This window comes from Saimiri boliviensis, chromosome 14 (genome assembly GCF_048565385.1).
Source record: "Saimiri boliviensis isolate mSaiBol1 chromosome 14, mSaiBol1.pri, whole genome shotgun sequence".
NCBI classification, from domain to species: domain Eukaryota; kingdom Metazoa; phylum Chordata; class Mammalia; order Primates; family Cebidae; genus Saimiri; species Saimiri boliviensis.
The window spans coordinates 4,666,751-4,690,717 of NC_133462.1; the positions used below are offsets into that span (position 1 = coordinate 4,666,751).

General features: G+C 53.9%; 1 protein-coding gene across 1 annotated transcript; it reads right to left on the reverse strand.

Annotated features, from left to right (window-relative positions):
• Positions 1-370: 370 nt before the first annotated feature.
• CACNG8 (calcium voltage-gated channel auxiliary subunit gamma 8) lies at positions 371-22,663 on the reverse strand (the record flags this gene model as incomplete). The annotated part of the gene is made up of 4 exons (XM_039465768.2): positions 371-2,445; positions 5,361-5,501; positions 7,010-7,093; positions 22,309-22,663. Coding segments are annotated over 4 exons (1,374 nt in total), but the record flags the coding sequence as incomplete, so codon positions are not given.
• Between the last annotated feature and the right edge of the window lie 1,304 nt (positions 22,664-23,967).

Here is a 23,967-nt window from a genome sequence, read left to right on the forward strand (position 1 = left end):
TTTCTTATGCCCTTCATCACCCGGGAGGCACCCACTCATCTCTTCAAGACCCAGGATGGCCATCCTATTCTCCAGGAAGCCTCCCCGGAGTGCCGCCCACTCCTCGCAGTTGGTCACTCTGTCCACCGTGTGCCATGGTACCCACTGTGGTCCCTGTTCAGCACTGATTGCCCTGACTGGATGGTGGCGTTTGATGACAAAAAACTGCTTAAGAGCAGGGCTAGGGCCTGTGTCACCCCTGATCTGGGGATCTGGATCCTCACGCACTTCCTGGTACCTTAGCAGATACTCGAAAATGGCAATGGGCGAGAGGCTGAATGAATGAATGACAGGAGTTTCTATGCCCCAAGGTTTCTTCTGCACACCAGACACCATCCCTATGCTTCAATGTGTGTGTAATTATGTGCTTCCTCCCATGAAAGCGTGAGCTCCAAGGGCCAGTGCCTGGGTGTGGTGCTGTATTTCAGCGCATCTCTGCCTCTTACTCTTGTCTCCAAGTCCCTGTCTTCCCTTTGTACACCACTCACATTAGGCTCCTGCTTAAACCTATTCCATGGCCCTGACTGCCCCGAGAATAAAATCTAGACTCCTGACCGACAAGCCCCTGTATAATCTGGCCCTGTCTGCAGCCCCAGCCTCATCTTGTTCCACAATCACCTGGCTCATAGGTTTCAGCCCTGGCTGCAAGCACCTTCCTGCCTCAGGGCCTTTGCACCTGCTGCTCTGCCTGCCACACTCCACACCAGCTCTGCCCTGCCGGCTTCTTCTCACCCTTTCAGTGTCCACTGAAATCTCTCCCTCTCAACGGGGTTAGGCTGCCCGGATGGTGCATTTCGTAACATCTCGTTTCTCCTATGGCCTAACTGTAATTTGTTGTGTATGTACATGACCGATTAATGCGTCTCATGCACCAGATGTTATTCTATGAGGATGTCGGGGCTCCTGGCTGCTTTCCTGCCTCCTGCACGCTGAGCAGGGAGCACAAGGCCTAGCTCTTTAAAGCGCACAAATTCATCGCCGGTAATGAATGAATGAATGAAGAGGCCCTTTCTGTGCATCGTTCGTGTCCCCTGCTCCAAGGTCGCCTTCTGTACCAGTGCCTAGTACACAGTAGGCGCTTAATAAGCCCTTGTGGAATAATGAATGAAAAAAACGAATGAATGCCCGCGTCCAACCCTTCTCTCTGCTCTTCCGCGTCCCTCCGCTGTGTCTCTTTATATAGGGCGTATATAGTTTGTGGATGTAACTATGTATTCGTGTGTTATGGGCCCCTCTCCAGGAGTTGGGCTGGGCTGGGCTGGGAGTCCCTCCCTCCCCTCCCCCCGCCTCGCCCCCCATGCACACAGCAAAACATGAAAAAGAAAACATCTCGAAACTGCAAAAAACACCATGGCCCTCCCCCCCTCCCCATAGACCCCACAAAAAAATAAAACACGACGCTCCCTCACGGCGGCCCCCTTCCTCCCCTGCCCCCTCCCTCGGGGTTCCTGCTGCCGAGGAGGAGGGGGGCGGAAGGGGGGGCGGGGGCGGGCGCAGCAGTCTCCAGCGCGCTCTCGGGGGACGGCGGGGGCGTCCCCGACCCCAGCAGCCTCGATGCACGCGCGCCCGCGCACGCGCCCCGGACACGCCCCTCGGCTCCCCCGCCGCGCCCCTACACGGGCGTGGTTTTCCTGTTGAGCGTGTTGGTGTTGGAGGCGGCGGCCTCCTTGGCCAGGGTCCCGGGGGCGGGCGCGGAGGGCGCGGGGGGCGCGGGGGGCGCGGGCGCGGCGGGCGGCCCGGTGACCGTGACCGTGACGCCGCCGCCCGCCTCCTTGGGGAAGGCGTTGTGCAGCGTGAGGAAGCCGGACGCCCCCCCGCGGTCCCGCTCGGCGCCCGCCCCGCCGCTGCCGCCGCCGCCCCCGCCGCCCCCCGCCGCGCCGCCGCCGCCGCCGCCGAACGCCCCCCCGGCGCCGCCGCCGCCGCCGCCGCCGCCGCCGCCGGCCCCCGCCAGCCCCGCAGCCACGCTGCCCTTGGAGGGGTCGCGGCTGAGCGTGTACATGGAGATGTCCGTGGAGGCGAAGCCCGGGCCCCCGGGGCCGCCGGGAGACGCGTCCCGCGACGGCGACGGCTCGCTGGAGCGGGAGCTAGAGCGGGAGCGGCGGCGGTAGCGGAAGCGGTAACTGGGCAGACGGAGGATGGCCGAGGGGCCGCTCCCGCCACTGCCGCCCGCGCCCCCGCCGGCCTTGAGCAGGTCCGAGCGAGACTGGCAGTGCGCCTCGCGGCTGCGCTCGATGTAGATGTTGACGGCCAGCACGCCGATCACCTCGGCCAGGATGAACGACAGCCCGCCGAAGTAGAAGGACCAGCCGTACGAGTAGTGGCTTTTCTTCTCCTCGTCCCGCTTCGGGCCCGGCTCGCCCGCGTTGGCCGAGATGTACACGATCACGCCGATGATGTTGCTCAGGCCTGGGCGGGGACGGTCAGACGGAAGCCTCGAGGCCACCCCCGGCCCCGCCCGGCCCGGCCCGGCCCGGGTCCGCCCCGCCCCCCGCCCCGCCCCGCCCCCGGCCCGGGTCCGCCCCGCCCCCGCCCCGCCCCGCCCAGCCCCGCTCCCGGCCCGGGTCCGCCCCGCCCCGCCTCCGGCCCGGGTCCGCCGGCGCCAGCGGGCCCAGGCGCCTCCCCGCGGCGCTTCTAGGCCCCACCCAGAAGTGGGCTAGACCCTGTCCTGGATCCGGCGGACCAAGTCCTGCCGAAAGGGAACGCAACTCCCCGCCCAATGCTCCAGGCGCGGCCCTGCCAGTTAAGCTCCAACTCAGAGGGCTCAGGCCGAGTCCCAGCTAGCCCAGCCCCGGCTGATCTAAACCCCCTCCCCCAGGTGGTGGAGGGCCGCCTATGGCCCAGAGCGCATCATGCGTGGTCCTGGCCCCGATAGGCTTGAGCACCCCCACACATGGTCTCAACCCCAGGATGATCCAGGTCCTGCCCCCGATAGCCTGGCGGCTCCGCCCCCCTCCCCCGTCCCCACCCCCGTGCTGGTCTAACCTCTCCCTGGCTGGTCTAAACTAAGCCCCAGCTGGTGTGGGACCCCACCCCACCCCCATTGATCTAAACGCCACCTCCAAGCGGTCTAGGACCCCAAATGGTCCAGACAACATCCTAGGTAGTCCTGGCCCTGGCTGGTTCAAGTCCCATCTCAGGGTCTAAACTCCACTCCCAGGTGGTCCAGGCCCTGCTCTGAATGGTTCCGACATGGCCCTGGATGGTCCAGGTCCTGCCCCGGGAGAGCCCAGGCCCCACCTCTGCTGGCCTAACCCAGCCCAGGCTGGTCTAAACTCAGCCCTATGTGGTCTAAGACCCACCCCCAGATGTTCTGGGCTGCCCCCACTTGGCATAAACCCCACTCCTCTAGCTGAGGTCCCACCTCGGCTGGTCTAAACCCCACCTGGCTGGTGGTAATCCACCGCTGCTAGTCCAGGCCCTGCTCTGACTGGTTTAAAACCCACCTTTGATGAGATGAGTTTCCAGGCCCTGCTCTAGTTAGTCTAACGCCACCCTTAACGTTATAAACCTGGGTTTTCCCCAAGCCCCGCCCCTCTGCTCCTTTGAACTCTGTTAATGATGTCATCCTGCTGTGACCAGGCCCTGTCTATCACTTACCTAAACTCTCTCTTCATCGTATAATTCCTGCGAGGGTATCCATTCTAGGCCCTCCCCTGCTGGTCAAAAATTTGCCCTTGATAAAGCAGGCCAGGTCTTCTACTCTAGGCCCACCTCCAGCTTACCAAACCCCGCCCCATGCAGCTCTTGGCCAGGGCCCTCCCTGGTCCCAGGTGCCGCTACTCCGGACTTTCAGATCCTCCAAGCCCCGAACTTTGCAGGTCTAGACCCATCCCCAAAGCATAACCTGCTCTTCTTCTTTTTCTTTTCTTTTTTTTTTTTTTTGAGGAGGAGTTTCGCTCTTGTTGCCCAGGCTGGAGTGCAATAGCGCGATCCCGACTCACTGCAGCCTCCGGCCTCCCGGGTTCAAGCGATTCTCCTGCCTCGGCTTCCCGAGCAGCTGGAATTACAGGCGCCCAGCACCACGCCAGGCTAATTTTTTATAGTTTTAGTAAAGACGGGGTTTCACCATGTTGGCCAGGCTGGTCTCGAATTCCTGACCTCAGGTGATCCACCCGCATCGGCCTCCCAAAGTGCTGGGATTTACAGGCTTGCGCCACCGCGCCCGGCCACCCTGCTCTTTAAATATGCAAAGCCGGCCGGGCACGGTGGCTCAAGCCTGTAATCCCAGCACTTTGGGAGGCCGAGGTGGGTGAATCACGAGGTCAAGAGATCGAGACCATCCTGGTCAACATGGTGAAACCCCGTCTCTACTAAAAATACAAAAAATTAGCTGGGCATGGTGGTGCGTGCCTGTAATCCCAGCTACTCAGGAGGCTGAGGCAGGAGAATTGCCTGAACCCAGGAGGCGGAGGTTGCAGTGAGCCGAGATCGCGCCATTGTACTCCAGCCTGGGTAATAAGAGCGAAACTCCGTCTCAAAAAAAAAAAATATGCAAAGCCCTCCTTCTTCTCTATATTCTACTTCTCCAAAAAAGCTCTGCCCCCTGGAATTCCCCAGTGCTACTCATGCAGGGTGGAAAGGGGGTCTTACCCTTCATGTCATGTCTCTTGAGTGTTCCAGTCCTAGTTCTCCCGTCTAGGCCCTAACTCTTGAGACGGCCAGTCCCAGATACTGCCTGGCTTTGGTCGGCCTCTGGCTGGTATCAGCCAGATTGACTCTCTGTGCCCTTAAGGACATAACCCCTCCCCTTCTGGCGTTTCCAGGCAGCACCCCGTCTTTTCTAGCCTCTCCTTCTCCAAATAGCAACGGGAACGGGCCCGATTCAGTCTCCCTGGTTCAACCCCTTCAGTTTCCACTTCCCGGGACGGTTTCCCAGGACCAGCCCCGACTCTTGGATCCACCAAGGTTTCCTAAGGGGCGCGCCCAGATCACTTTCTCCCTCTCCTGGGCCCGCCCTCCAAGGCCCAGCCCCGCCTCTCTAGCCTCTAGAGCCCAATTGTCTCGAGGTCCCACCCCCTCCCCAGCTCCTCCCCTTCCGTCTCCAGGACGGCGGGTTTAGGATCTTAAGCGCTCGGCGTCTTACGTGCCAGACACCTGTCTGTGCTGGTTCCCTCCTGCGAAGGCGTCGCGAAGGCTACACCCACCTTACCCAGCGAGTGGCGATGGAGCTTGGGGACCGCCTAGGAAGGCTCCGGGCTCCCGGGGGTGCTCGGGGCAAGGTGGCTTTGTACACGCACACACACACACACACACACACACACACACGCACACGTGCGCGCGCAGGTAGGGCGCCCCGGCCGCCCCCTCCCTCTGCCTCTCACCTGCTGCCACGAACAGGATCCCTGCGCCCAGAATGATGTTCCTCTTGGACTTGTAGACGCGAGAGGCCGCCACGCACACACCCCCGAGCAGCAGCAGGATGGCGCTAAGGATGGGGAAGATGCTGGAGGCCCGGACCACCCCTGCGGGAGAGGAAAGAAAGGAACAGGAGCGAGAGGCAGGGCGGTCAGAGGCGGCCGCCGGCGCCCCCTTCCCGGCCCCCCATCTCGCGGCGCCTCCCGCCAGTTCTGTCCTCCTCCCTCTCCGGCTGTGTTCTGTGTGTTTGATTTTACTGTGGCCTGATTCTCTCTCCTGTTTTTAAAATTTCTCTGTTTCTCGGTCTGATGCCCTTTCCCTGTTTTTCTTTGTCCTTTTCTTTCTACTTCGGACCGTTTTTTCTCTGTCCAGGAATATTTTTCTCCCTCTTTTAATCACTTTGCCGGGTTTTCCCTCAACTTCTCCATGAATCTTCTCCCTTTCTTTCTTTCTCGTCCCTCACTTCCTCTCGTCTGCGAATTTCTCTCTCCATATCCCGCAAATCACTTACTACCTCTCTCCACACCCCTTCCCGCACCCCTTTTCTGCCTGGCTTCATCGGTCTGGTTTTTTCTCTCTCTCTCTCTCTCCCTTCCTTCCTCCCTCCTCCTCCCTTTTCTACCAGGCTGAATCTATTTCTGAGTTTCTCTTCCCTTCTCTCCCTGCTCCCTCCCTTGTTTTATTGCTTGGCTTCATCTGTCTTTCTGGGTCTGTCTCCCCTCTCTCTTCTTATCTTCCCTGCCTCATCTATCTTCCTACCCCCCACCCCTTTCTTCCTGGCCTCATCTGTCTTCCTAAGTCCTCCCTCTTTTTTTCTGCCTGGCCTCACCTATCTTCCTAGCTCTCTCCCCCCTCTTTTTCTGCCTGGCCTCGTCTGTCTTCCTAGTTCTCTCCCGCTGCCCCTTTTTCTGCCTGGTCTCTTCCATCTTCCAGGGTCTCTCTCCCCTCCTTTTCTGCCAGGCTTCTATGTTCCGGGTCTCTCTTCCTCCTTCCCTCCCTCCCCACTCCCTTTAGGCCTGGCTTCCTCTAGCTGAGTCTGTCTCCCTCTTTTCCTCCCTCCCTTCTTCCCCTAATCTCTCTCTCCCCGCGCCCCGCTTCTCTCTTTCTCTGCAGTCCTTCCTTTCCACCCACCCCTAAAACCCCAGGCAACCAGATTTTGCAATTTCGGAGCCTGGCTGAGGCCGCAGCCAATCATCATTTAGGATTTGCCGCGTTCTCGGAGTAGCTACCAATGGCAACACAGGCTTTCCCAGCCGGCTCCCGGGAGTGGCCCCTCCCCGCCGCAGATTGCCCCACGGCCAATCCCAGCCCGGGAATCCACAACCAGTCACGGCGCAGAGTCGCCGCGAGGGCCCGACAGAGCAAGGCAGCCAATCGGCGCCCGGGATCCTCCCTCAGCCCGCCCCAAGGTGAGAGGAGGGGGCGGGAGCAAGAGCACGCAGCCAATCAGGAACCAGAGGATCTCACCATCTGGACTGGGATTGGCTGGGAAGCTAAACCACAGCGTGTGGATCCAAGTGCCGGGGTCCCAGTCCCTTCTCTGGGCGCCCTCCCCGACGCCCTCCAGGCCCCGCGATTTCCCCACTCCCCACGTCTGTCCCGGACCCCCACGTACGGAGTAGATACTCCGCGCTGTCGTGGTCGTAGTCCGTATCCTCCGGGAAATGATTGATCTTCACGCAGACGCCTCTTTTCAACCCTGGAGGAGCGGGGAGGGCAGTGGTGGGGGCAGGTACTTCAGGGTTGGGGGCTGGGCAACCCCACTGACAACCGAGCCTGCCCTTCCCCCAAACCCCTTCTCTCTCTGGGCTGCTTGGGAGACCGCAAGTCCTGGCTCCTGAGCCCGACTCGTGATATGGGACAAACTTTCAACTTCTCTGGTCTCAGTTTCCCCGCCTGTTAAAGAAAAGAAGAAAAGCAAGAAAAAAAACCCCAAAGTGTAACATCTTTCCAGCACTCACAGCAAGGCCACAGGACCTTGGCCCTGTCAACTGGGCTCAGTTGCTCCAACACTCTGGACTTCGACTCCCATCTCTGTAAGAAAGAGGGTATTGTTGGCTTCAACAATAGCAAGGCGCGTTTCCACCTCTAAATTGCTTGAAAAGTCTGGAAATGCGTGGGAAAAAAAAACAGAGATGCGCAAGACGATGAGGACTGCATTTCCCATGAGACCCTATGAAGTCTGGAATCCAGTTGTGAGAAGAGCAGCCGCAGTGGATCATGGGAGTTGTAGTCTGTCCTGTGTGGAGAGAGCTGGCGGGAGGCAGAGGGGAGAAAGAGAGGGAGAGAAGTTCCAGTCTGTTTCTGCAGGGAACCTGTAACCTTCTGGAGAGAAATGGAGTGGCTGAAGGAAGCAGAGGTGTGTGGAGGGGATGGAGTATGCCTCTAGGGATCACGCAGCCTCATCTCCACTCCCTCCTAAGATGCCCATCTTCATCTGTCTGCTCATCCTTGGGAACAGTTAATGTTTTACTACCTCTAGCACAAAGCTGGAGAAAAAATTAAAAATATAAAAATATGTGGTTTCCTCCACTGCCCAGCTCTGTCCAGTTTTGCAGGCCTCTAACTCACGCCGTGGAACATTCTGCTCACATTCCTTGCTGATGTAGTACTTACCTGCAGCAGGCAGCTCGGGAGGCACCTTCTTTAGGAAGCTTTCCCTAGACCAGGCGTCCCCAAACTTTTTACACAGGGGGCCAGTTCACTGTCCCTCAGACCGTTGGAGGGCCGTCACATACTGTGCTCCTCTCACTGACCACCAATGAAAGAGGTGCCCCTTCCTGAAGTGCGGCGGGGGGGGCGGATAAATGGCCTCAGGGGGCCGCATGCGGCCCTCTGGCCGTAGTTTGGGGACGCCTGCCCTAGACACACAGACACACACACACACACACACACACACACACACGCACGCACGCACTCATTCCTCCCACCAAACTTTGATCTGTTTCCCGCTCTTAGGTACCCCGTAGGACATGCATTAGTTTACAGATGATCTTCTTTGTCCGTGGCAAGCTGGAAGTTCCTGGAGGGGATAGGGCATGGGAGTCTGATTCCTGTGTGCCAGCATTTCTTGGCACTAGGCCTGGCACATGGGAGACCTCAAGAAATGAAGGTTGAGGCCAGGCACAGTGGCTCACGCCTGTAATCCCCGCATTTTGGGAGGCTGAGGATGGATCACTTGAGGTCGGGAGTTCAAGACCAGCCTGGCCAATATGGTGAATCCCCATCTCTACTAAAAATACAAAAATTAGCTTGGTGTGGTGGCAGGCGCCTGTAATCCCAGCTACTCGGGAGGCCAAGGCAGGAGAATCGCTTGAACCACCCAGGAGGCGGAGACTGCAGTGAGTCAAGATCAAGCCACTGCACTCCAGTCTGTCTCAAAACACACACACACAGACACACACACACACAGAACAGGACCTACCTCATGGGACTGATATGATGGACTGGGTCCAGGTGGAGATTTGGCACTTTGCTTGGAACAGAATCTAGTGCTCAGTTGATAGCAGTTGATATGTGGCAGCCATTACCCAGATGTGGAAACCGAGGCACAGAAAGGGGTCATCATTTCACAGCTGATGGATGCTGGCAGCAAAACTCACACATCACGAATGTGAGCATCTGGGCTGTTCAACACTGTATTACCAGCACCTAAACAGTGCCTCGTGCATACTGAATGCTTAGTATTTCTAAGGAAAAAATGAATGAATGGGCCAGGTGTAGTAGCTCATGCCTGTAATCCCAGCACTTTGGGAGGCCAAGTTGGGTGGATCACCTGAGGTCAGGAGTTTGAGACCAGCCTGACCAACATGGTAAAACCCCATTACTACTAAATATATGAAAGTTAGCTGGGTGTTGTGGTGCACACCTGTAGTCCCAGCTACTTGGGAGGGTGAGGCAGGTGAATTGTTTGAACCTGGGAAGCAGAGGTTTCAGCGAGCTGAGATCATGCCATTGTACTCCAGCCTGGGTGACAGAGCAAGACTGGGTCTCAAAAAAAAAAAAAAAAAAAAAAAAAAAGATTGAATGGGCCACAAGCACATGAAAAGATGTTCAATTTCACTAATCGTTAGGGAAATGCAATGAAAACCACAATTAAATACCATCTCATATCCTTTAGTATGGCTACTATTAAAAATTAGTATCCTAATTGCCTGAACCCAGGAGGCGGAGGTTGCGGTGAGCCGAGATCGCGCCATTGCACTCCAGCCTGGGTAACAAGAGCAAAACTCCGTCTCAAAAAAAAAAAAAAAAAAAAAAAAAAAAAAGCAGGGACTCAAATAGATATTCATACACTTGTCTTCACAGTAGCATTGTTCACAATAGCCAAAAAGTGGGAATAGCCAAGTGGCTATTGACAGATGAATGCATAAATGACATGTGCTATATACATACCATGGAATATTATTCAGCCTTAAAAAGGAAATGAATTATGATACATGCTATAAACATTGAAAAACCCTGAGGACATTATACTAAGCTAAATAAGTCAGTAACAAAAGGACAAATACTCTATGATCCCACTTATATGAAATAGCTGGAATAATCAAATTCATAGAGACAGAAAGTAGCAAGGTAGTTGCCAGGCTGGAGGGTGTGGGGATGTGGAGTGATTTAACGGGTACAGAGTTTCCATTTTGCAAGATGAAAGAGTTCTGGAGATTGGTTGCAAAGCAACATGAGTGTACTTACCACTACTGAAATGCATACTTCAAAATGATGAAGATGGTAAATTTATGTTATGTATAATTTACAATTTTCAAAATGAATGAATGAATGAATGAGCGAATGAGTGAGTGAAAATACTACTCCCACGTGCAAACTCTTACCCATCAGCACATCCACCATAGTGTGGTAGGTATGATTACGATCTCAAGGTCTCTCCTCTTTTTTTTCATTTCTTTTTTTTTTTTTTTTTTGGAAATGGAGTCTCATTGTCACCCAGGCTAGAGTGCAGTGGCATGATCTTGGCTCACTGCAACCTCCATCTCCTGGGTTCAAGCAATTCCCCTGACTCAGCCTCCCAAGTAGCTGGGACTACAGGCACCCACCACCACACCCGGCTAATTTTTGTCTGTTTAGCAGAGATGGGGTTTCACCATGTTGGCCAGGCTGGTCTTGAATTCCTGACCCTGTAATCTGCCCACCTCAGCCTCCCAAAGTGCAGGGATTACAGGTGTGAGCCATCACGCCCAGCCTGGTCCCTCCTTTCTTGAATGGGATCATAGTACTTCCCTCAAAACATTAGTGATAATTAAATGAGACTGAGCATGTAAACCACATGCCACACTGAATCGCTGACCAGGTTAGTGCTGATGGTAATTATAACTAGCCCTGACTGATCGCTAACCATGCACCACATACTGCTCCAAGCATTGGACAGCTGGTTAATAACGAATGCAGTCCCTAGGACAAACCCTGGGAGGTAGGCAGCAACAGCATCCTTGCTTTATGAATGAGGAGACTGAGGCAGAGAGCTGAAGAAGTTGCCCAATGCCCCGTGGTGGGTGAGTGATGGGACAGAGTTTCCTTCCAGCACAGCTTGGTTTGGGAGGTCAGCATATTTAAGACAGCAGAGCCTGGTGGCTGTAGGGGTTACTGACCACAGGCTCTGAATCCAGCTCTCTGGACACACATCCCAAAGCACCACTTCCCAGCTGTGTGGGTTTGGAACTGGATTGTCCCTGAGCCTCTGCTGTCTCATTGGGAAAATGAGGACGGTAGTGTGACTTTACAGGCTTCAGTGAGATTTCAATGAAAGTTAGGCACAGAAGACTGGGTGCAGTGGCTCACGCCTGTAATCCCAGCACTTTGGGAGGCCAAGGCAGGTAGATCAACTGAGGACAGGAGTTCAAGACCAGCCTGGCCAACATGGTGCAACCCTGTCTGTACTAAAAATACAAAAATTAGCCAGGCATGGTGGTGCATGCCTGTAATCCCAAATGCTCCAGAGGCTGAGGCAGGAGAATTACTTGAACCTGGGAAGTGGAGGTCGCAGTCAGCCAAGATCATACCATTGCACTCCAGCCTGGGTGACAAGAGCGAAACTCCCTCTCAAAAAAAAAAAAGAAAGTTAGGCACAGAAGACTGGGTGCAATGGCTCATGCCTGTAATCCCACCCTTTGGGAGGCTGAGGTGTGTGGATCACCTGAGGTCAGGAGTTCAAGACCAGCCTGGCCAACATGGTGAAACCCCACCTCTACTAAAAAATACAAGTTAGCCTGGCGTGGTGATGGGTGCCTGTAATCCCAGCTCCTCAGGAGGCTGAGACAGGAGAATCGCTTAAACCCGGGCAGCAGAAATGGCAGTGAGCAGAAATTGTGTCTGTGCACTCCAGCCTGGGTGACAGAGCGAGGCTGTCTCAAAAAAAAAAAAAAGAAAGTCAGGCACAGAATACACAGTAGCGAAGCCTGATGCCACCAATCATGCTAGGAGCTTTTCCTGTGCATGGATGGTGATGTCGTGACCCTGAATCTCCCCCAGGGCCTTCCTAATGCAGACCTGGGCATGTGAGGGTTAAGACCCATGGAGAACTGGGATCCAGTGTGCCAGGCTCCTCACATGCTGGGGGGTCCAGGCTGAGTCACTTCCCCTTGCTTGCCACCAGATTCCTGCCAATAATACGCTCCATGAGATAATAAGCCAGGCAAAGTGCTGGTGCAGAAGCTTTCTGTAGTCGGCACTAATAAATAAGGCCGTGGGTCCAGACACTTGAGCCCTGAGAGAGGACCCAGGGTGCGGCCGAAATCCCTGGGGAGAGGGCACAAGCTGGGCACATGCAGATGCCCCCAGCTCCCAAAACTGGAAACGTGGCAATGGAGAGGTCCTGTGAGGATAAAAGATGCACTGAGTTTCGGACTCAGGATGGGGAAAACAAGAGAGGGAGAGAATGTATAAGATTTCATTGATAATTTTTATATTGATGATTACATCTTCAACTGATAATATCTTGGCTATTGTGGGGTTAAATAAAACATTAAGTTAGGGCCAGGCGTGGTGGCTCACACCTGTAATCCAAGCACTTTGGAGGCCAAGGCGGGTGGATCACCTGAGGTCGGGAGTTCAAGACCAGCCTGACCAATGTGGTGAAACCCCGTCTTCAAAAATAAATAAATAAATAAATAAAATAATAAAATATTAAGTTCACCTGTTCCTTTTTATTTATATGTAGCTACTGGAAAAATCTTAATTTTTGTTTCATTTTGTTTTGAGGCAGGGTCTCCTCTGTCACCCAGGCTAGAGGGCAGTGGCACAATTATAGCTCACTGCAGCCTCGTCCTCCTGGGCTCAGACAATCCTTCTGCCTCAGCCTCCCCAGTAGCAGGGACTACAGGGATGTACCACCATGCCCAACTAGTTTTTAATTTTTTAATGTTGCCCAGGCTGGTCTTGAACTCCTAGACTTAAGCAGTCCTCTCACCTTGCCTCCCAAAATGCTGGGATTACCTGGGTAAGACACTAGCCCAGCCTTGTGTTATATTTCTTCTTTCTTTTCTTTTCCCTCCCTCCTTCCTTCCTTCCTTCCTTCCTTCCTTCCTTCCTTCCTTCCTTCCTTCCTTCCTTCCCTTCCTCCCCCTCTCTTTCCTTTCTTTCTCTTTCTTTTGAGACAGACTCCCACTCTGTCACCCAGGCCGGAGTGCAACAGCACCATCTCAGGTCTCTGCAACCTCCACCTCCCAGGTTCAAGCAATTCTCCTGACTCAGCCTCCTGAGTAGCTGGGAGCTCCACTACACCTGGCTAATTTTCGTATTTTTAGTAGAGATGGGGTTTCGCCATATCAGCCAGGCTGGCCTCGAACTCCGGACTTCAAGTGATCCATCCACCTTGGCTTCTCAAAGTGCTAGGATTACAAGGCGTGAACCACTGGCCCACTCTTCTGTTATATTTCTATTGTGAAGTCATAAGAATGATAAGGAGAAGAACAGCAGAGCAACAACACAAATGCATCTCTATCAGCTAGTTCTTCCTCTGTGCCTGCCAGTCTTTGAAATGCTTTACTTATATTAGCTCATTGATCCCTCCTGGCCCTGTGTTAGGGTCTATTAGGATTCTCATTTCCCGGATGATGGAATGGAGGCACAGCAAGGTGAAATGTAAGGCCAAGGTCACCATGCTAGATGCAGCGGACAGGAGGCAAACCCAACCAGTCTTATTTCTCAGAATTGGTTTCTTTTTCTTTTTCTTTTAAGAGTAATGGGCCAGGCGCGGTGGCTCAAGCCTATAATCCCAGCACTTTGGGAGGCAGAGGCAGGTGGATCACACGGTCAAGAGATCGAGACCATCCCGGTCAACATGGTGAAACCCCGTCTCTACTAAAAATACAAAAAATCATCTGGGCATGGTGGCACGTGCCTGTAATCCCAGCTACTCAGGAGGCTGAGGCAGGAGAATTGCCTGAACCCAGGAGGCGGAGGTTGCAGTGAGCCGAGATCGTGCCATTGCACTCCAGCCTGGGCAACAAGAGCGAAACTCCGTCTCAAAACAACAACAACAACAAAAAAAAAGTAATGTGGGGTCAGGCATGGTGGCTCATGCCTGTAATCGCAGCACTTTGGGAGGCTGAGGTAGGCAGATCACTTGAGGTCAGAAGTTCAAGACCAGCCTGGCCAACACGGCAAAACCACGTCTCTACTAAAAACACAAAAAATTAGCCAGGTGGGTGGCAGGCGCCTATAGTACCAACTACTCAGGAGGCTGAGGCATGAGAATTGCTTTAACCTGGGAGATGGAGGCTGTGGTAAGCTGAGATGGTGCCACTGCACTACAGCCTGGGTGACAGAGCAAGACTCCATCTCAAAAAGGAAAAAAAAAAAAAAAAAGAGTAAAGTGGGCCAAGGCAGTAGCTCACTTGAGGTCAGGAGTTCGAGACCAGCCTGGCCAACATGGTGAAACCCCATCTCTACTAAAAATACAAAAATTAGCCAGGTGTGGTGACGGGTGCCTGTAATCCCAGCTACTTGGGAGGCTCAGGCAGGAGAATCGTTTGAACCTGGGAGGCAAAAGTTGCAGTGAGCCAAGATCGCATCACTACACTCCAGCCTGGGCGACAAAGTGAGACTCCGTCTCAGAAAAAAGAAAAAAAGAGAGAGAGAATAAAGTGAAAGCAAGTGTTTTCATTTTTTCAATTGAGATGGAGTCTTGCTCTGTTGCCCAGGCTGGAGTGCAGTGGTCCGATCTTGGCTCACTACAACCTCTGCCTCCCGGGTTCAAGCGATTCTCCTGCCTCCACCTTCCGAGTACCTGGGGTTACAGGCGCCCGCCACCATTCCTGGCTAATTTTTTTGTATGTTTAGTAGAGACAGGATTTCACCACGTTGGCCAGGCTGATCTGGAACTCCTGGCCCCAGGGGATCCTCCCGCCTCGGCCTTCCACAGCGCTGGGATTACAGGCATGAGCCACCACGTTCGGCCAAAAGCAAGTTTATCAAACAAAGTAAGGGAATAAAGAACGGTTGCTCCTTAGGCAGAGCTACTCAGAGCTTGTTTCAATCATTACATTCTACTGCATCTTTCAGACACACGCCAGAAGGAGATGGGGATTGAGCCCAGGAGTTCCCAGGGACATAGTGACAGCAGGAGGCAATGACTTAGGAGGTCCGATTTCTACACCCCTGCAGCCACGATGGGCTGAAACCAAGTGGATGTGTTACTTTGTTCTAGAAAAGCAGACAGACCTGGATTCAAATCCAGATGCTGGGCCGGGCGTGGTGCTTCATGCCTGTAATCCCAGCACTTTGAGAGGCTGGGGCGAGAGGATTGCTTGAGCTCAGGAGTTCTAGACCAGGCTGGGCAATGTGGTGAGACCCCATCTCTAAAAAAAAAAAAACCAAATCAGAAACAAAAACAAATTCAGACCCTACTGTTGCATATTAGCTGTGTGACCTTGGGCGACTCACTTCACCTCTCTGAGCCTTCACTACTTCTTCTAGAAGATAGGAATAATAAAAGTACTGGCCAGGCATGATGGCTCATGCCTGTAATCCCAGCACTTTGGGAGGCCGAGGTGTGTAGATCACCTGAGGCCAGGAGCTCGAGATCGGCCTGGTCAATATGGTGAAACTCCTTCTCTACTAAAAGTACAAAGATCAGCCGGGTATGGTGGGTGCATGCCTGTAGTCCTAGCTACTCCGGAGGCTGAGGCAGGAGAATCACTTAAACCTGGGAGGTGGAGGTTGCAGTGGTCAAGATTGTGCCACTGCACTCCAACCTGGGCAACAGAGTGAGACTGTCTCCAAAAAAAAGAGAATAAATAAATAAATAGATAAAGTACCTACTTTGCAGGGTTATTGTGAGCCTCCAGTGACGAATGAGCGACAATTACAAGAACAACAGAGTCACCGGGCGCGGCAGCTCACGCCTGTAATCCCAGCTGTTAGGGAGGCAGAGGCGGGAGGATAGCTTGAGCCCAGGAGTTTGAGACCTGCCTGGGCAATATAGTGAGACCTTTTTCGTTGTCACCAAAAAGGGGGGAAAAAGACAGAGAATAGTAAGTGTAAGAACAACGAAGCGAGCCTTCATTCCTCCCCTCTTTGAAACACGAACCTCCTTTGGCTTCTAGGACATCCAGTGACCTGTTTTTCCCCAAACCTGTGGCCAGTCCTTTCTCAACCCCTTCTGGTGACTTTTCTCGGCCCTCACCTTTTAATGGTGGACTGGCCCAAGGCTTAAGCCTTCAATGATATTTTATTCTTTGCTCTTGTCTCTTCTGTATTTTTGTTTGTTTTTGAGATGGGATCTTGCCCTGCTGCCCAGGCACCGGGCTGTGTTCCGGTGCAGTGGCATAACCACGGCTCACTGCAGCCTCAACTTCCTGGGTCTAAGCAATCCTCCCACCTCAGCCTCCTGAGCAGCTGGGATCACAGGCACGCAGTTGCACTCCTAGCTAATTTTTAAATTAGACCTTATGGAGACAGGGTCTCTCTATTTTGCCCAGGCTGGTCTCGAACTCCTGGGCTCAAGCAGTCTTCCCGCCTTGGGGTCCCAAAGAGCTGGGCTTAGAAGTGTGAGTCACTGCACCCGGCTGTCTCTCCTCCAAGTGACTCCCTCATCTAATCCATCTGTATGGTGATGCCCCTCAAACTGATATCTCCAGCCCGGCCTCTGGCCTCATATATCATATCTCTAACAACTTGCACCAATGGTCAGCAAACCAGCTCACAAGCCAAATCCAGCTAAGAATGGGTTTTATGTGTTTCTAATGATTGAGAAAGTATCCAAGAGGAAGATGATTTTATGGCACATGAAAATGACATGGAATTCGATTTTTTTTTTTTTCTTAGACGGAATCTCTCTGTCACCCAGGTTGGGGTGCAGTGATGTGATCTTGACTCACTGCACCCTCCGCCTCCTGGGTTTAAGCAATTCTCCTGCCTCAGGCTCCTGAGTAGCTGGAACTACAGGCACCCACCACCACGCCCAGTTAATTTTTGTATTTTTAGTAGAGATGGGGTTTCACCATGTTGGTTATGCTGGTCTCGAGCTCCTGACCTCAAGTGATCCACCTGCCTCTGCCTCCCAAAATGCTGGGATTACAGGTATGAGCCACTGCGCTAGGTGAAATTCAAAAAATTTTTTTCTTTTGAAAATGGCCCCAAATGTTAAAATGAGCGCTTTGAATGAAGAGACCCCCCACAGACAGGCTTTGTGTGAGCAACAGGGCTGTTTATTCACCTGGGTGCAGGTGGGCTGAGGCTGAAAAGGACGTCAGCCGAAATTCCAATTTTAGTGTCCGTAAATGAAGTCTCATTGGAACACAGCCACGCTCAGTTCCTTACATACTGTCTTGGTTGTTTCCATGAGTGGTTGTGATAGAGACTGTCTGCTCCACAGAGCCTAAAATCTTTCCTATATGGCACTTTGCAGTCCTTTCACTGTGCTGACCTCCCTCCTAGATGTTATCTGTTAACAGGTATCATACATTTCACATGTCCAGAACAGAGCCCGTGATCCCTCTTCTTCACAACAAACTTGGTAAGAGAAAATAAAAGAAACAGCCGGGCGCGGTGGCTCAAGCCTGTAATCCCAGCCCTTTGGGAGGCCGAGGCGGGTGGATCATGAGGTCAAGAGATCGAGACCATCCTGGCCAACATGGTGAAACCCCGTCTCTACTAAAAATACAAAAAACTAGCTGGGCATGGTGGTGCGTGCCTGTAGTCCCAGCCACTCAGGAGGCTGAGGCAGGAGAATTGCCTGAACCCAGGAGGCGGAGGTTGCGGTGAGCTGAGATCGTGCCATTGCACTCCAGCCTGGGCAACAAGAGCGAAACTCCGTCTCAAAAAAAAAAAAAAAAAAAAGAAAAGAAAAGAAAAGAAAAGAAACAAAATAGCTGCTGTTCCATCTTATGAATGGCTTGCCTGTTCTCAGGAGTTCAGGCCAAAGCCTTAAAGTGGTGATTCTCACCTAGGGGTGATCTTATCTCCCAGGGGACGGTCAACAGTGTTTAGAGACAATTTACAATTTTGCTTGTCACGACTGGGAAGGGTGTTGCTGGCATCTAGTGGGCAGAGATCAAGGCTGCTGCCCAGCATCCTACAATGGATCGGGCGGCCCCCTCCGCATGGAATTATCCACCCCAAAATATCAACCATGCTGCAGTGGAAAATCCCTGCTTTGGAGACACCCCTGGCTCTTCTCTCTCATATCCTACAACTGCTCCACCAGCAATTCCTGCCCACAGTAGCTCCAGAATATACTAAAAATTCAAACAACTTCCCAAACGCGACTGCCCCCACCCTCGATGAGCCTCTTGTTGTCTCATTTGCCTTCCCCGCAGTCATTTGTCAACACAGCAGAAAGAGCCATCCTGCAAAAACGTAAGTCTTCTTTTTTGTAAGAAGATTGTAAGGTTCTTGTGACTTCTCTGCTCAAGAACTTTCAATGGCTCCCATCTCTGAATATAAAGCAAAGTGCTTTCTGGGATGTATAGGAAGCTGTGAGTCCGGGCACAGGGGCTCACACCTATAATCTCAACACATCGGGAGGCTGAGGCAGGAGGATTGCTTGAGGCCAGGAGTTTGAGACCAGCGTGGGCAATACAGTGAGACCCTGTGTCTACAAAAAATAGTGGCATGTGCTTGTAGTTCCAGCTATTTGGGATGCTGAACCCAAGAGGGAGGCTTGGGTTCAGGAGTTCAAGGCTGCAGTGAGCTACGATCTTCCCACTGCACTCCAGCCTGGGTGACAGAGCAAAACCCTAACTAAAACAAAAAAACAAATGAACAAAAAACAGAACCGGGCCAAGTACCAGTAATCCCAGCAGTTTGGGAGGCCTAGGCGGGCCAATCACTGATGGTCAGAAATTCGAGACCATCCTGGCCAACACGGTGAAATTCCATCTCTAATAAAAAAAAATTAACAAAAATTAACTGGGCATGGTGGAGCACACCTGTGATTCCAACACCTCGGGAGGCTGAGGTATGAGAATTGCTTCAACCCGGGAGACCGAGGTTGCAGTGAGCTGAGATTATGCCATTGAACTCCAGCCTGGGTGACAAAGCAAGACTCTGCCTCTAAATAAATAAATAAATAAATAAATAAATAAGGCCGGGCACGGTGGCTGAAGCCTGTAATCCCAGCACTTTGGGAGGCCGAGGTGGGTGGATCACGAGGTCAAGAGATCGAGACCATCCTGGTCAACGAGGTGAAACCCCGTCTCTACTAAAAATACAAAAAATTAGCTGGGCATGGTGGCGCGTGCCTGTGATCCCAGCTACTGAGGAGGCTGAGGTAGGAGAATTGCCTGAACCCAGGAGGCGGAGGTTGCGGTGAGCCGAGATCGCTCCATTGCACTCCAGCCTGGGTAACAAGCGAAACTCCGCCTCAAAAAAATAATAATAATAAAATAATTTTTTAAAAGGCCGGGCATGGTGGCTCACACCTGTAATCCCAGCACTTTGGGAGGCTGAGGCGGGCAGATCGCCTGAGCCCAGGAGTTCCAGACCACCCCGGGCAACATAGTAAAACCTCGTCTCTACTAAAATTGAAAAAATTATCTGGGTGTGGTGGCACGTACCTGTAGTCCCAGCTACTCGGGAGGCTGAGGCACGAGAATCGCTTGAGCCCCAAGGCAGAGGTTGCAGTGAGCCAAGATCGTGCCACTGCGCTACAGCTTGGTCTACAGAGTGAGACTCTGTCTCAAATAATGATAATAATAATAACAATAATAATAATAATACAGAACCTATGGGATGGGGATCCTGTTACCCCTACGACTGTTGTACCTCCTGCTGCTGCGTTCCGCTCACCCACTCTGCCCCGGTCACACTGACCTCCCACTGGCTCGGTCAACACACAGGCACTCTCCCTCCCACCTCAGGGACTCTGCACCTGCTATTCCTACAGTCTGAAGCACTTTCCTCCAGATAGCCACAGCCTCCACCTCTCACTTCCTTCAGATGTGCATTCAAATGTCACCTGCTCAGGGGAGCTTTCCCTAGATTCCTTATCTACTTCCAGGGGGAACCCTGACACCTCCCATGCCTCCACTCCTTTTCCTCCTGAGCACTCAGTTCTACCTAACATCCTAAATGTTGACTTGATTTACCTCCATTATTATCTGTCTCTCCCTCTAGAATATAAGATATATAAGGAGAGGGGTTTTTCTCTGTTTTCCACTGCTGCAGCCCCAGAATCCAGAACAACCCTTGGCACATAGTATAAACTCAATACAAATGGGATGTTGAATGAATAAATGAATGAATGCTGCCACGCGTTATCCTAGGGGTTTCATGATGTGAGCCCTCACACTTGGCTCTGTGCCTGGTCCTTGGTCAGGCCCGTGAATGGACATGAACTCAAACTTCCACAGAAGAGGAAAATAGCATCACGAGAGCCGCGGGAGGAATGGGAGGCAATGGAGTGGATGGAGGTGACTGTGGGGGAAATGGAGGCCCCCAGCTGCTGCTCAGATCCGGCCTGTCGTGGTCAGGGTAGAACGCAGGCTTGCATTAGATCTTCCGATCGCTCAGAAGAAGCCGGAAATTGGAACTACAATGGGAAGCCTCCCTATTTTTAACTGTTGGCAATGGATTCAGATTTTGCTTTCAGTTTTAAACACTTTGTACACTAGGCAGAGCACATCTGCGGATCCCATCCATGGGATTGGAGCTCTGCTCTTGGCTCTGCCCTTTTCTCAGCTGGGTGACCTTGGACAAGTGGCTTCACCTCTCTGAGCCTCAGTTTACCCATCCTCAACAGGGAAGTGGTCCCCACCTCATAGGGTTAAATAACATTCCTGGCTTGTCATGAGCACTCAGCAAAACAGAGGAAGAAGGGACAGAAGAAACAGAGGGTGGTGAAAAAGAGAAGCAAGAGATTTCAATCTTTTGGTCAAAGGGGGCATCAGGACGGCCGGTTCCACTCCTTCATGTTGCAGGCAAGGGCTGTGAGGCTGGGGTGCAGGGGGAAGATAGCGGTCACACGGTGGTGGGGGGGGGCAGATACGCAGCAGGACTGGTACCCAGGACTCCTGCTTCCCAGCCCTGCAACTCCATGACACTCAGGAAAGAAATACTGATGCTAAGAGTGGGAGAGAGAAGGGGTTGGGGTGCAGGAGAGGGCGAGAGTCTTGGTGAAGAGGACGAGTCAAGAGCCAGGGAGCCGAGCTAGAGGAGAAGCTGCGAGAGGGAGAACTGGACAAACAGGAAAAGAACCAAGGCAGAGATTCCAGGAGGGAGCAGGGTCAGGAGCCAGGAGCCTTAAAGTCACTAGGAGGCATGGAGTCAGGAGAGTATCAGAGCCAAGGCACGAGCAGAAGAAAAGGAAGTGGAGCCCACTAAGGAAAAGGAGGAACAGCCGGGGGTGGTGACTCACGCCTGTAATCCAAGCACTTTGGAGGCCAAGGCGGGCGGATCACCTGAGGTCGGGAGTTCAAGACCAGCCTGACCAACATGGTGAAACTCCGTCTTTAAAAAAAAAAAAAAGGGAAAAGGAGGAAAGGATCAGGGTAGGAGCTTGGAGGGCATCCTGGTGGGAGAGACAGCGGAAGGGCCTGACGGGGAGAGGAAGATCTACAGGAGGAGAATCACAGGCAGGAAGGAGAGCAGGTCATAAGTGACAGTGAAATAAGGCAGGAAGCTATAGGAGAGCAGCAGCCAAAGAGAAGGGGAAAGAGACGGAGCCCTGGAGACTGGGCCATGGATGGGGCGGGAGAAGCAGGGGAATTCAGGGGACTGGGGTGGAATGTCGCGAGAGAGAAGTCGCCATGGGGCACCGGGCAGAGGAAACGCAGGGGCAGGTGGGATGGAGGAGCAGGTCAAGATGAACTGAGGGGAGAGGGAAAAAGAGGCTGCCGGGTGCATCCCAGCACTTTGGAGGCTGAGGCAGGAGGCTCTCTTGAGCCAAGGAGCTGAAGGCCAGCCTGGGCAACCCAGGGAGACCTCATCTCTACACATAATGAAAAAAATTAGCCGGGCACAGTGGCTCACGCCTGTGGTCCCAGCTACTCAGGAGGCAGAGGTGGGAGGATGGCTTGAGCCCAGGGGGTGGAGGCTGCAGTGAGCTGTGACTGTGCCACTGTACCCCAGCCTGGGCGACAGAATGAGACCTTGTCTTGAAAAAAGGGGGCGGGGAGGAGAAAAGGCACGGGGCAGCTGGAGGAAACGAAACAGGAGGAGCCCCAGGTGCTGGAGGGAGGGAAGAAGGGAGGGGTGTGACCGCACGGCAGGAGACAGGGACCGGGGAAAGACAGAGGAAGGGGTTAGCGGAGAGGCAGGGCGACCCGGCAGAGGAATTCCGCAGGGAGGAGTGGGGCGGAAAGGAGAGACGGCGGGGCGCTAACGCGAAGGCGCAGAAGCCCCTCAGAGGAGGAAGGGTGCCCATGGGGGCCCCAGGATCAGGGAGAGGCAGCCCCGGGAGGCTCCGGGTCTCCGGGAGGGGAGCGGCGGGGGCTGCGGGCAGGGCCGCCCGCACCCTACCTTCCAGGCAGCAGATCCTCCAGAGCCCCGAGTGCGTGAGGCCGCCCGGGTCCTTCTTCTCGGAGGCGCCCCCGCCCCCGCGGTGGGGGGTCCCGTCGTCGCCGCCGGCCGTGAGGTTGGTGGTGTTGCAGATGAGCGCGCGCGTGTAGAGCCAGTAGTCGGTGCTGATGGCGATGGTCATGAGGCCGAAGGCGGCGAAGGCGCCCACCGTCGTCAGCAGCACCTGCACCCCCTTCTCGCACCAGAGGCCCCGCTCTTCGTTCCAGCGCTTCAGCGACTCCAGTTTGACCACGGGCAGCCGGGGGGCCGTGGGCCACCACCGGGGCAGCGGGGGCGGGGCCGTGCCGGCGGCTGGGGGGGGTCACAGCGCAGGCAGAAGCGGGGGGCCGGGGGCCGGCGGGGCGGGGGAGGGGGCGGCGAGGAGGCTGCGGCTGGGGAGGGGGTCAGAGCACGGCCATGGTCGGCGGCTGGTGGAGGGCAAGGAGCGAGATGTCGAATTAGAGGAGAAGAAGGCACAGGTACCTCCCCCAGTCCCCGCCCCCCCTAAAATCCCTGCCTCAGCTCCAGAAACTCCTTCCACTCGGGTCTCCACTGCTTTCCTTTCTCGAATTAAAAAAAAAAAAAAAAAAAAAAAAAAAAAAAACCTCTCCACTTTCGTCTTCTGCCCAACAAAGTCATCCATCCCATTAACCCCACTCGGAGATGTCCCCACCACCTCTCACACCCACAGCCCTCGCCCCCAGCCCCCGCTGGCTCCTCCTGGGTGAGCTCCACGGTCCTGATCGCTTTGGGAAGCCACCCCACGACGCCAAGCCCCAGGCCTCCTCCTCCCCAGGAGCCCCTGTCACGTTCTTCCTTCCTTAGAGACCCCCACCCCATCACCATTCGGCCCCCACCGGTTCTCCCCACTCTTCCCCTGCAAGGCCCACCTCTCCACCTGCCAGAACCCCTTCCTGTCTCCCCGACTTCTTCCCCCTGAGCGTCTCCACAACTCGAGAAGCCCCAGCAGCACCACCTCCATGAGAATAACGTCCGCTCTGGGTTCTGTCATTCAGTCACTCCTAATGGTCCCCTGCAATTTCCTCTGCTTAGGAAAAAGAAAGTCTTTGACTAAAAAGGAAAACTTAAAAGCAGAAGGAGAGGAAAAAAAAAAAAAGAAAATCCCAGTTGCCTGTCCCTCACAGTTGGTGCAACTCAGAGTGAGCAGACACCCTCAGTCAGTCTCCACTGCCTGGAAGCCCCTTCCCGCCTCGGCAGCCTCTGGCACACCTTGAAATCGCCCGAGAACCTTTACAGACTCGGATGTTCGCGCCCCACCTGAGAAAGTCCGACATCACTGGGCTGCAGTGTGGCCTGAGCGTCTAAGTTTTTAAACGCTCCCGGGGGAATTCTCATGCACCCAACGCCGGACCCACTGGTTTGCAAGATGCCCCCTATCTCCAACCCACTCCCTCTCACAACCCTCAGTGTCTCCCCACATCCATTCACCCCCCCCATCCCATACTATGTCTTTACTCCAGGAAAAACTCCACTCTCTCTCTCTTGCTTAGAAGAGTCTTCCGAATCTTCCCCCCACTACAACTTAAACGAACTCATATCATAACCATCGTTCTCTCCTCCATTAAGAAAAATTTCCTCCATGAGTCCCACGGCATTTTC